Source organism: Typopeltis vanoorti, chromosome 19, assembly GCF_054136105.1.
Source record: "Typopeltis vanoorti isolate ZY-2024b chromosome 19, IOZ_Tvanoo_1.0, whole genome shotgun sequence".
NCBI lineage: Eukaryota > Metazoa > Arthropoda > Arachnida > Uropygi > Thelyphonidae > Typopeltis > Typopeltis vanoorti.
In genome coordinates this window covers 66,545,221-66,558,928 of record NC_143567.1, presented here as the reverse complement: position 1 = coordinate 66,558,928, position 13,708 = coordinate 66,545,221, and the positions used below count along the sequence as shown (strand labels likewise).

The 13,708-nt window shown below is 36.6% G+C and overlaps 1 protein-coding gene across 1 annotated transcript in view; it reads left to right on the top strand.

The window, feature by feature from the left end:
* Positions 1-13,708, top strand: part of LOC150096202 (uncharacterized) — an 881,296-nt gene that overhangs the window by 280,138 nt on the left and 587,450 nt on the right. Inside the window, exons 7-8 of the mRNA XM_090409004.1 lie at positions 3,106-3,288; positions 13,537-13,668. Coding sequence (XP_090265130.1) covers positions 3,106-3,288; positions 13,537-13,668 — 315 coding nt within the window. The remainder of the gene's footprint in view (positions 1-3,105; positions 3,289-13,536; positions 13,669-13,708) is intronic.

Here is a 13,708-nt window from a genome sequence, read left to right as displayed (position 1 = left end):
TCCAGAGATACTGATAAGTCAGTAATTAGACACATCAGTTTTGCACCAACTTTGAACAACAGAATTTTTTCTGTGGGATCTTTCCTTAGCTGAGACTCGAGTTATATAAACCTGTCAAGGGCCAAGCGATTTTAGCTGAACATTCCTTTAGCAGATGCACTGATATCTCATCTATTGTTGAATCGATATCCAGGTTATGGATATTGATTCAACAGCTCTTCAACCTAATTCTTGTATACCTCTATCTCTTCATCCAGTGTTGTGGTAGCATTATGCACCATGTTACATACCCCTGGCTGCTAGATCTCAGCAAAATAAGCACATAAGCACTCATTAGTTGAACAATCCTATCTGCTTCTGACACAAGAGTAGCACAGCAATAAAATTCTTTAGGATTGTCTTTAGCCTGCACAGCCAATTTCTTTTCATACACTGATTTAGCTTTCCATTCAATACTCATAACTTTTCTGGCTTGCACTGTATATATATTTCATAACTCCTCTCACTCTTTTCCTATGATATTCCTTCTACATCAGTTTCTTCTTATGAATCTCTTGTTTAATAAAGTTGCACATCCATTTCACTCCCACCCTATTTGTTCTTCAAACTCTAGGGACACATTCAGATACTGCCTCAGTTAAGCACCTTTTGAAAGTTTTCCATACACTTCTGATATACTTTCCATTCAGTAACTGATACTGTTGGACTCAAGATAGTATTCTGTGTTTTTCATAATTTTCATCTTTGTGGTTTAGCATGTAACTTTGACCTAATTGGAACAGCCACATAGTTAGCTACTTTCAAGGGCAATATGGCATGATCCTCAGAAGCTAAACAACCATATCTCATTAGGGTAATTTGGCAATGCATTTCATCATCCAGAGCAGCTAAATCTGTAGCAACATACCCATGTATTCTAGTTAGCCTCAACTGTACAGTAGAATAGCATAAGAATCACTTCTGCATATGACATTATTACTATTATTTCTTTCATGAGTTTCTACCCTAACTGAAAACACATCATCTGCAATCATTAAAAGTATTCCCCCACTCCTCTTCTGCCTTGTGTCCTTTCTAAAAATACTGTACCTTTAAATTTGATTCCTGTTACTACATTTGACTCTGCCAAGTTTTACTAATGCTTATATTCTTAAGTCAAACATATTTGCTGCTTTGTTTCTGATGCTCCTGGCTTTTATTTATTTATTTATTTATTTTTTTTTACTTGGCTAACACCCAAAAACGTTTTTTGCAAACCTCTAGTACATTTTGTGCCATGAGTGGATTAAGGATATTTTTTTAAAGACATTTTTTATTTATTTATTTTTTTCAATCTGGAAACCCTGTTTTAGAGACAAAACATGGAACTCTTTCACGCCCCTTCAGGTCTCCAATAAGCATAAGCAGGATGTGGGGGGGTCTTACATTGGGTGATGAAATCCACCTATTTAATATCTATGTTGAGGACATCATGCGTGTAGCATTGGATGAGCTTAAGACTGGAATTAGGATAGGTGGTAGATTGATCGGTAATGATAAGCTGATATTTAAGTTGCAGCACATGGGTTTAGATGTCAGGTTGGTCAACTGGATTCAGGATTGGCTGTCTGATAGGTTTCAGAGAGTTGTGTATGGTGGGACAGTTTTAAGGAGGCAGAGGGTTACAAATGGGGTCCCACAAGGCTTAGTACTGGGACCTATATTGTTTAACCTTTAAATCAATGACATTGTCAGTGAATTGCAGGGGGATATTTAGTTGTTTGCAGATGATGTGAAGCTGGGAAGGGTTATTAGTAATAGTGCAGATGTGGTAGCCCTGCAAGAGGATTTGAATAAGCTAGACAGATGGGCAAATGAATGGAGGTATCAGTTTAATGTAAAGTAATGCAAAGTAAAATGTAAGGTCTTGAGGTTTGGGACACATCGATGGGACGCTGCATACTCTATTGGAGGTGCTATACTCGAGGAAGTAGGGGGAGACAAGAGATCTGGGGGTTGATGATTGATAGAAACCCGAAATTCAGGGGATATATTGCAAAGGTGGTGAAGGTAACACAGAGGATTGCTGCAATAATGAGAAGGATGCCGACCTGCAGAGATAAAGCTGTTATCATTCCATTGTATACGACTCTGATTAGACCACACTTGATCATTGTTCTCAGATTTGGTCCCCAGGATTTGAAGGGGATAAATTAACTGTGGAAAGTGTACAAAGGCAGATAACAGAGATGGTTTCAGGACTGTACAATGTTAGTTATGAGGATCGGCTGAGGGAATGTGGACTGCAGAGTTTGGTGGATAGAAGAAGGAGAGGTGATATGATTGAGACTTTTAAACTGTTGAGAGGTGGTTACAGGGTTGACACTGAAGAGTTCTTTCGCTTGGTTGAACAGCGGGAAGGAGTAATGACAAGGGACCATCCCTGGAAGTTACGAAAGGAAACTGTGAGCAAGAGGGTGAGGAGTGGGTTCTTTGCATGGAGGGTGGTTGAACCATGAAATGCATTGCCTGATGATAGAGTGGTGAGAGCAAGAATGGTCAGTGAGGTTAAGGAGTGGTGTTTCCTAGGAGAGACCTCCCACGTTGAGTCTTGATAGGCTTTGTGCTTCCTAGGAAGGAACCCCCCCCACACGATGAGTATTTTGACTCCTTGGAGGCCTAAATAATAATAATAATAATCTGAGTTATGCTGATGATACAGTACTCCTTCAAAATGACAATCTCATTGCCGTGAGTATGGATGATTGTGATTGTCTTTAGACGGGAGATGAATTACCTGGTGTGAACCCACCACATCCTAGTGTATGTGTATATATATATATATATATATATGTAAAATCAGATATTATATGAGAGACATATAAATGAAGGAGAAGATCATTTACTGCAGTGTGAACATTGTTTTTCATAAGTGTGGCTGTGTAATACAAGAATCTCTAAATTAAGTGACTGTTTGGTAGGAAGTAGGTTCTTCATATGGAGATTTGTTTGCTAAAGAAATCTGTTGATTACTCTAGAAGGTTATAAATGTAATAATCAATTTATGTCAAATTTATTACTATTATTAATAATATTTTGTCACTTATAAAAATGTGATATTTACAGATGATATTAGCAGCAGAAGATGCCAGAGAGTGTTAGAAGAACTGGAAAATATAGATGATGATGCAGATCGCCATGGCATACCATTTGTCAAGATAGATGATGATAAACTCGCTGCAGATTATGGGATTGATGAACTTCCAGCACTTGTTTATTTTGAAAATGAGATGCCTAATTTTTATCAAGGTAATGTGTTTTTTCACCTAACTCCATTCTTGTTTGTCTAAAAGAAAGCTTGTTCCATAAATGTGTGTGTGTGTGTGTGTGCGTGCGTGCGCGCGTGCACACACACACACACACACACACACACACACACACACACACACACACACACACACACACACACACACACACACACACACACACACAGAATTATATTTTTATAATAGGTATCTTTTATGTATATTTCAGACTCCTCAGTGGTGTTTCTACTTTGTGTGATGAGAAACTTGTGTCCAATGACCCTGAAAACTATGCCTCAGTAGTATTTAGCTAAGAGAGATACCCTTGTCCTCTAGTTGGAGGGGGGGGGGGCAGGTTTGAGTAAGAGAATACAATCTCTTCTTATAAAAAATAATTAAACTGAGAAGTTCAGAGGAAGAACAGAATGTATGATGGATGAAAAAGGATAAATGATTTTGGAATAATTGATATATTTGATCTTGCCACTTGGAATGTTAGAGCTTAGCTAGGGTAGGAAAGAAACAAAACTGAAATTATTAAAAGAGAATAAGTTAAATATAGTAGTAATAACTGAAACTAAGCAAAATGTGAAGGGAATTATAGAAATGGAAGATTATATAATGATATACAGTGGAACAGAATAAAAGAGTAAGCTATGGTATAGGTATAATAACGGATTAAAAATGGAAGACCAGAATTAAGAACTACACAAAATTAATTCAAAAATAACAACTCTAAGGCTGAAATTTGAAAGAAGCTATCTAACAGTAATGGGAATATATGCTTCAGAAGAAGGGAAAATGGAAGAAAGTAAAATATTTTACAGTGATTTACAAAAACTGATGAGACATTGTAATAAAAATGATTATTTGATAATTGCAATAGACATTAATGCTAGAGTTGGAAACCAGAGTATTCCATAGATTTCAACCAGATACAGAGAATTGCATTTAAATCAAAATGCAATAAACTGAGAGATTTCCCACCATATTATGAATTAAAAATCTCAAACACATTTTTCCAGGAAAAAAAACCCTATAAATATATGTGGAGGCACCAGCGGACTATGATCAATAATAGACTCTATAATCGTTAACAAAAAACTGTCTTCACAATTAAGAGACACATGAATTTGTAGAGGTAAGGATACATATTCAGAATATTTTCTCATAATCTGAAAAATAGCAGTACAAACAATACAGAAATCACAGAAACCACGAGAATCTATTAAAAAGAAAAGCATACAAAGAGACTAACAAATGTTGCACAAGTTTGTGGTCATGCTGCACAAGTTGTGAAGTCTCCACATCAGATTATGTCAATGATGCAAAGAACCTTAATGTGCAGAAATAAAGAAGCTGTGATTCCATTGTATAAGATTTTGATGTCCTCATATGGATTTGGTCCCCAGTTTTTCATAGTGATGAGGATATATTAGAAAGGGTCCAGAGAAGATTGACTAAGGTCTTTGGAATGCAGGATATGAATACAGATTGAGGGAATGCAATTTGCAATGCCTCATGAATAGTAGGAGAGAAGTTATGATTGAGACGTTTAAGTTGTTAAGGGGTCGTTGCCAGGTTAATGTGGAAGCATAGAATGAGAGGGGGGTTGTTATCCCTGGAAACTATGAGAATAATGTGAACAAGGGTGCAAAGAGCAAGTTTTCTTTTCATGGAGACTAGTTGGTGAGTGGAATGCATTGGCTTACAGTGTGGTGAATGCAGACACATTGAAGTAGTTGAAAGCACTGTTTAATGAGGTTTGTGTGTGATAGTGTGTACCTCCCATAGTGAGTCTTTTGACTCCATGGAGGTCTTCTATGTGAAGAAGATAGTATTAGAAACTGTATCAAAACTGATGATACAAAATGAACTCAGTACATATCTTAAATTCCTATCTCTTCTACATAAATGAAAAATTGATAAACATAAGCAAATTAATAAACAAACAATAGAAGAAATTCTTGGGACCAAAAGATAGATGAAGACTACAAAAACAAAACCTTACCAGCTACACTTCTAGAAACAAATATTAGAATCACTAAAATTTACTGCACTAAAAGAAATATTGCAAAAAATATTGTAAGGAAAGCTCACCAAGATTTTTAGGATATATTCATTAGTAATACTGAAAATGATTTTCTTGGTCATCAGAATAGGGTGCTTAAGGGTCAAAGTTGTATAACTGAGAGGAGACCTCCACATAGCCTTTAAAGGAATGCGGAGAACCGACCAGAGCTTCTGACCTAATGTCCAATTCTCACCTTCAGTGAGAATTGGACATTAGATCAGAAGTACCAGGGTGCACCCTGTTGGGTATCTACCTGAATACTGAATGAACGAGGATGGTCTGGCAGTTTGGGATTTAGCTGACCAAATTGTAATTCTTATTGGCTTAAACCAAATTACAAAATGGTGGTACAACATGACAAAAGTTCATGCTGGCTGGGGCGTCGCCCGGTTAAACAAGGCTCTCATTGTTTTCACCAGGGAACCAGAGTGAACAGTGAAAAATCAGCTACTGGAACAAATCTGAAAAAACACCCCAACTCAACATCACCAGAGTTAAAGATCGGTACTATCAACATAAGAAGCCTGAATGGCAAAGAAATGGAGCTAGCTGAGGAATTAGATAAGTACCAGATCGACATAATAGGGGTGACTGAAACAAAAAAGACAAAAACTGGTGAGATCTTTCTGAGTAATAAATACAAAATGTTATATTCAGGCAATGACAATCAAGGAAAAGAAGGTGTAGCCATAGTATTCAACACTTAATACGAGGCTAATCTTCTTGAATGGCAGGCAGTCTCAAGTAGAGTGATGTGGGCAAATATCAGAATGGGGAACTAGACAATGAGACTTATTTGTGCTTATGGTCTCACAGGCAGTTTTACTAAGGTAGAAGTGGAGGAATTTTTTGAGGATTTAGAGAAAGCTTCTGACACAATGAAAATGGAAAAGTTGGTCCTTGGGGATCTAAATAGCAGAGTAGGAAATGATTGTCTAACATACAAAAATATATTTGGAAAATTTGGAGAAAAGAGCAAAGTTAATAATAATGGCAAATATTTGTTGGATTTATGCTCAGGACATGGACTGGTTATTACTAACACCATGTTCCAACATAAAAATGTGCACAAATTCACATGGAGAGAAGAGGCAAGAAATAAGAAAAGTCTCATTGACTATGTTATTGTTGATAGTGATGTTTTCTCCCTTGCACAGGACACCAGAGTATACAGAGGATTTGAAATTGGAAGCGATTACTATTTAGTCTTGAGCAAGATAAAATTGAATTTCATATTGAAAAGAACAACATGTAAGAAAGTTTTAAAGCAAATTAAAGTTGAGCAGCTCTCAGATGTGAACTTTAGGCTAAAATACACAAAGCTTATTGAAGAAAAAATGAAAGAGTTTGAGAACAGGAACCAAACTTTAGAGATTCAGTGAGAAGCCTTGAAGAAAACATTGATTGATTCAGCCAGAGAGACATGTGGTGAGGTTGTCTGCAAGGATAAAAAAATCAGAACTCCCTGGTGGACACAGGAAGTTAAAGAGGCAGTGAAGGAAAAGAAGAAAGCATATCAAAAGTTCCTGGCTCAGCTTGTGCTTTTAGGGAATACTGAGACAAATGTAAGAAAGCTAAACACTGTGTAAAACTAGCTAAACAAAAGTCAAAGGAGGACTTTGGCAAGAACATTGAAAATAAATATCAAGAAGGTGGCAAAATATTTTGGAGGTTGTTGAAGAAGCTTAGAAATGGAGGAAAGAGTACTGTAAAAGGAGTTAGAGATGATAAAGGTGACATGAAAATGGGAGAAAAAGATATCCTTGAAGTATGGAGTAATTACTTCGAGAAATTGCTAAATGAAACAAGCAGTGATAACACAGTGGTAAAAAACACTCAACAGGCATATAGTCAGGAATACATATCCATACTTGAAGTAGAAAAAGCCATCAAAGGCTTAAAATGTGGAAAGGCAACAGGAGTAGATGATATTTGACCAGAAATGCTGAGGTATGGTGGCATAAAAGTTTTACAGTGGCTGCACTGCATAGTTCAGAAGGCCTGGACAGAGGGACGAATTCCCGATGATTGGAGTAGAGCTCTCATAGTACCCATATATAAAAATGGATAAAACTGAATGTGAGAATTACAGAGGTATTTCCCTACTGAGTGTTGCTGGTAAGATCTATGCAAGTATACTTGAGAAATGGTTGAAAAGAATTGTGGAAGAAAAGCTTGGTGAAGAACAAGCTGGATTCAGGCCAAATAGAGGCTGTCAGGATCAGATCCTCTCTTTATGACAAATAGTTGAGAAAGCATGGGAATATCACAAAGATCTGTATTTAAGTTTTGTCAATTTGGAAAAGGCATAGACAGGGTGCCAAGAGAGAAGCTATTCAATATGCTACAGTTATATGGTGTCAATGGGGCATTATATAAAGCAATACTTAGTCTTTATTTGAGTTGTAAGTCATCAGTTAGAATTCATGGACATACAGGAAGATGGTTTAATGTTAAATCTGGCGTGAGACAAGGATGTACATTATCCCCTCTGTTATTCATTATCTATATGGATCAGATTATGAAGGAAAGTGGCATTAAACTTGATATCAAAATTGGAGATGTTAATGTCAGCTCTTTGCTTTATGCAGACGATGTTAGACTTATCAATAAATCTGCTACGTGTCTGCAAGATTCCTTGACTAAATTGAATAACTGTTGTGATAGATATGGTATAAAGTCAGCAATAAAAAGACAAAGACAATGAAAATAGGCAGAATCGTTGAAAAAATGTCAACTGCATTGTGAACGGAGAACCTGTGGAACAAGTAAAACATTTCAGCTACTTAGGCACGATTTTTAGTGAAGATGGTAAATTAAATATGGAAATAGACAGCAGAATCAATAAAGCTGGTATAGTAGGAAGTCAATTGAATAAATTCATATGGAATAAGAGAGAAATTAGTCTGAACACTAAATTAGCTGTATACAAGACAGTGTTCAAACCAGTTTTAACTTATGGATCTGAGAGCTGTGTCAGAAGTAAAACACTTGACCAAAGACTAGAGACCACAGATATGAGAATCCAGAGAAAAATTAGAGGCGTGAACAGAGGACATCAATGGCAATATCATATTAAAAAACAAGGATATTAGGAATGAACTTGACATTGTGAGCATCCAGGAATGCATTAGCAGAGCTAATCTCAGGTGGTATGGTCATTTAAACAGAATGGGCAAGGAAAGATTGGCAAAACAAGTGTTCTTTGCCAGGTTGGCAGGAAAACGACCCAGAGGAAGACCAAGATATAGGTGAATTGATACGGTACAAAGTGTCTTAGACGACAGAAATATAAGATCTGATAATATTGGAGTCTTGACTAGTAACAGCAAACTGATCTGGAGGAAAATTGTAGATAGGAAGTTAGTAATGATGTAAATTTTTCATGTAGTACTATCATATCCTGTACACCCCTTGAGGGTACACGGCAGGAATTTGATGATGATGATGGTCATCAAAACAGGTCTTATAAAATTAACAGAACATTTGAAAAAATCAGACAAGCATGTAGTAGAAATTTCAGAAATTTGTAGTACAGATCTCAAAAGAAGAATGGATGTAATATTGCAAACAACTGTGGTACAGTCCAACACATTGCAATTACTGATAGCGGTGTTGAAAAAAGGAAGTTGGTTGGAATTGCAGACATTCAGGTTGCCTGGGAAGATTGCCTCCCTATTTGGATAGCTGGATTGCAGATGGTCAAGCTTCATGGAAAGGACTGTGAAGAGGTCTGATTGATTATCAGTGTTTGGAGACCGGTAAATGGAGCAAATGAATGCTACTAAATGGGACAAGGAAACCTTTAGCCAGAGAAAGTCAAAATCAGAAAATTCTAAATTAGCCATTCTCTGGCAGGCTATGTCATATCTTGAACAGGCACACATGCCACTCTTTTGGTAAAAGGAATTATGAAGTCTGTAGTTTGGGCATTGAATGTGGATAGTAGTGGATGTAGTTGCAATGTAAGTTTCTGTCAGGAGTAATATGTTTGGTGTGGAAGACTTGAATGTTATTTATGTTGGTGTTAATACCACAGATGATGGTACCTTTTTATAGAGGCAATTCTGGCTAGGTTCATATGTTTTGATTGGTTGTGATGTCTTTTTTGTTGGGATTAATTTATATTTAGCATAAAAGAATGTGGAGACATATAGAACAGATTAACTGAATAACTCTGGAACAACTTTTGCTTACAATTGGAGAGATACATGGAGACCAGGAGACTTTTTTGGTATCTAGATTACTATTTAAGATTTTTATGATATCTTCCTTCTGAAAGATCACATAAGGCATGTGGTGCACAGTTTCTGGTATGGCAGGAGTCAGTTTGCCTTATCAATGCAGAATAATGCCAGGAGGTCATCTTTTGGTGCTACAATAGGGGAGTCATCTGGTAGAGAGGGAGGGATAGAGAGGTGGAAGTGCAGGTGAGTAGAAGTTGAGCCCTGTAGTCTTTGCTAGGGATTAGAAGACGTGGCTACCATTTTGACAAGTTTTCTGCTGTTGGCCCTTTCAAAATCAGAGGGATGGTTGTTTTGCATTTCTTGAGTGCTTCAATAGAGGTAACATGGAGTTTGTCACAGATTGTGGAATACTGAATATTTTCTTGAACTGTCCTAGTACAATTATTGTTACACCACATCTTGGAAAGTGGATGAAAATTTTGGATGGAATGGTGAATGAAGTCCTTCATGCTGGTGAGAATAATTCTGCAACCAAGGAAGCAAAGTGTTCTGTAGAAGTGGAAATTTGCAGATTATGATCTCAGTTACTGAAAGGAGATGACCTGTACACTATATCTGGAATGAGACCTGGTTAAGAAAAGATCAGGATATAGGAGAATGAAGAAAGCTATCAGATATTTGGGTTGAGAAATGTAAAATTTATGTTACCTCATTGGTTATCGTGATGTGAGAGAGAGAGAGAGAGTTATCCAGATACTTCCAGCTTGGTAAGATGGAATTGGAAAAGGGAAGCCAGTTATAATTGTGGATATTGAAATCACCTAGGAAGATGAGTACACTGTTTGTGTGATTGGATTGCAGAAAGTCAAGATTCAGGGATTGAGAAGGTAAAAAAGTCAGAGTGATTTTCTGAATTTGGAGACCAGTAAATATAACAGAGAACTTTATGTTGGAACAAGGAAATCTTAAGCCAGAGATTTCAAAGATTACAGAGTAGTTGAAAGTAGAGCATTCTAAATTTTGCATTTTCTGATCAGATTTTACAAACACATAGGTGCCACCCTTGTGGCATGTGACAGTGAAGATGGACTCTGATTTGTTGTTTTTATAATTTAGGTCTCTGTAAAAAAACAAATCTAGTATAGGATCCTGCAAAATTGATATACATGATTTATCTGGGCATTTATTCTGCAGATGCCAGCAGAATGAATATAAAAGTGAATTTTCCTAGGGATTTTTGGTGTTTTTTTAATTTTTTATTTTTTGGTTAGGTGATTTTGTTTGTTTTATAATTTTCATTGAAATTAGTTTCAGATGGATTTTTTTTTTTTTTGTTTCTTTTTAAATCCAAGTAATACCATTATCATTTTTGTACACTTCATGGTTTGATTTGGGAACAGTTGAATAACGAGTAATAACATGTATTGAGAAGAGATACTTGGACATGTCACTCATACAAAAGTGATTAATTTCCCTGCCATAATGTGGCTTTGACGGCATCTTCCATATACCTAGGACTCCCCTGCAGGCATGTTTGCAGAGTATGTTGTAGAAAGATTATGTGCCAGCTGATCAGCAAATTTCCTTATTAGGTACCTCCACTAATGAATTGTTTGGCTGATGTACATTCCTAAAGTGGAGGTGGTTTTGGGTCTCTAATTATGTTTGGCATGCCCATGAAGAATAACACTTACACTACATAGAAAAGACAGGGAAAGAAGGAGGAGGAGAACAGAATTTAGAATCCTTCTCTGGAGACCAAAAGCACCACTTCAGGCTACCTTTAAGCAGGGTTACTTTCCTGTGAAGCACCTGTTCATGGTGAAGTGACCTCCTGGTGATGGTACTGGCCCCTTTTCATTCTTCCTCTTTTTCTTCCCATATTCTTTGCTCTCTACTTTTCCTGATTTTTTTTTATTATCCTTTCTTCCGGACCACCATTGCTGGGATTCAATGTCCTGCCACTGTGTTTGCCATGTGGTGTGACTCGTGGATATCCTGAAGGGGGGGTGTGCCTGGTAGTGCACTACTTTGGCCTGTTCTTCAGCAAGACGGGCAGTCCTGGCTGTGGCTATGTGGTTGTGGCCAACACTGTTAACGCTTGCAGTCTCTAACCTCATGGTCTAGGGTTGGGATCCAAGGCTTGAATTCTTGAATCCAATGAATTCTTCATCCTCAAATGTTCCAGGGGACCCTAATAAAGTCCCAAACAAATATTGATATCATAGATACAGCATTTGGTATGAGAGGTAAGAAACAAAAGATATATGATATTAATATAAATGCACCAGTTTTTGATCATCCATGCTACAGAGAGAAATTACTGAGTATTCCACCAATCAGGATGCGGAAAAGAAGTTAACCACTGCTACACCTGTTCTTAGATCCTGTTATGCCAAAAAGTTGACAGCTAAGAAATGTCAACAGCATCTCAAACGTATATGCCTATTTCACCATCTGATAATTTCCCCATGTTTGAACTTTGTGATTGTGAGTGCTTCTCTGTTCAGCACATCATTTGCATGATTTATGGTCTTACTCCAGAGACAACCCCAAAAATGGTTCCATTCGATGAGTCGAAAAAAAAAAAGTATGGCAAAGATATCACTTAAAGATAAACCACAAGACACCCCACAGAAAAAAATGGATGCTTTGGTATCCACTGAATGTAAATTAAACTTGCTGATTGATCCTGACATATCAAATGTAATGAATATTTTTCCAGCGTAAGAGATAGATACTGTCTGTCCATACTTCCCAAAAACAGTTGATAAATATAAACCTGAGAAAGGATAATCCTTTAACTAGGTGAAAATAAAGCCAAAATAATAGGAAAATTTTTACAATGGAATTGTCGTGTTTTTGCCAGAATATTGATATCAAGATTTTGCTGCAGAAACACAAACTTTTCCGTTTCTGTCTACAGGAAACATTAAGACAGTGAGAACCTTACCATAAGAAATTTCGCTATTCTATACAAGGACAGAACTAGAGGTGGTCCTGCTCATGGAGGAGCAGCTGTCCTAGTGGGCAGTCATAACCCCTTTCCATCATATCCAGCTTAATACTGCTCTGTGAGCAGTAGCAATTTGCCTATCCATGGGATTTCTTATTAACGTATGTTCAATTATTTTACCACTGAGTTAAATGAAATCGATCTTGATAGCCTTATCTTGCAACTGCCTGAACCCATACTTCTTATTGGTGATTTTAATGGTCACAATAGTCTGTGGGATAGTGCCAACACAAATAGACGAAGTCATTTCATTGAATAAATCCTTGACAATAATGACCTCCTCCCTTTTGAATAATAAACTTAATACTTTTTTCCATATGCTTATTCTGCAAGTGATCTTACAATCTGCTTCCCTTGCATTCTTCCACTGCTCATGTAGGATGTTGAAGAGAATATATATGAAAGTGATCACTTTCCTGTTCTTTGCACAATGTCTTCACAGGAACCATCATCTCCTACATGGATAGATGCCTACATAGAAAATGGACTAGGCTGACTGGAACACTTTTACTCATCTTGCAAAATTTGATACTGATACGCTTATCAATCAAGCAATAAAGTATGTAATAGATTGCATTGTCCAGGTAGCAGCAGCCTCCATTTCAATGATCCATTTCAAAATGATCAACACAGAGCATAGGGTATATTTTGTAGATACCCTACCACATCAATTCTGGTGCTGCACCATGTAACTGTATCTCTAATTGTCTAATCAACAAATTGGTTTTCTAAGATGATTGGATAACTGGTGAATTCCTACATATATAGGATTTATTCTAGATATTCATTAAAAATTTTTAATGAGTGATGCACTTATGTCAATTGATAATAAAATAAAATAGGACTATTTTATAATAATAAAATATAAATTCAAAATTTTAAAATAATACCTAAGAAAATGACATGGAACTCTTTTAAAGATGGCAGTGTACACACCTTATCTTTACCTTAATGATATTTATTTTATTCTTGCAGGTGATTTAACAAAAGAGGAAGAAGTATTGAAATGGCTTCTTAAACAGAAAAATTCTGATGAAATTGAAGATGTTACAGATAAAGTACTGGAACAAATGATCAAAAAGGCAAATGAATTGGCAGTGCTATTCTGTAAGTATATCAGGAGCTGTTTTCAGTTTTTTTGCAGTTA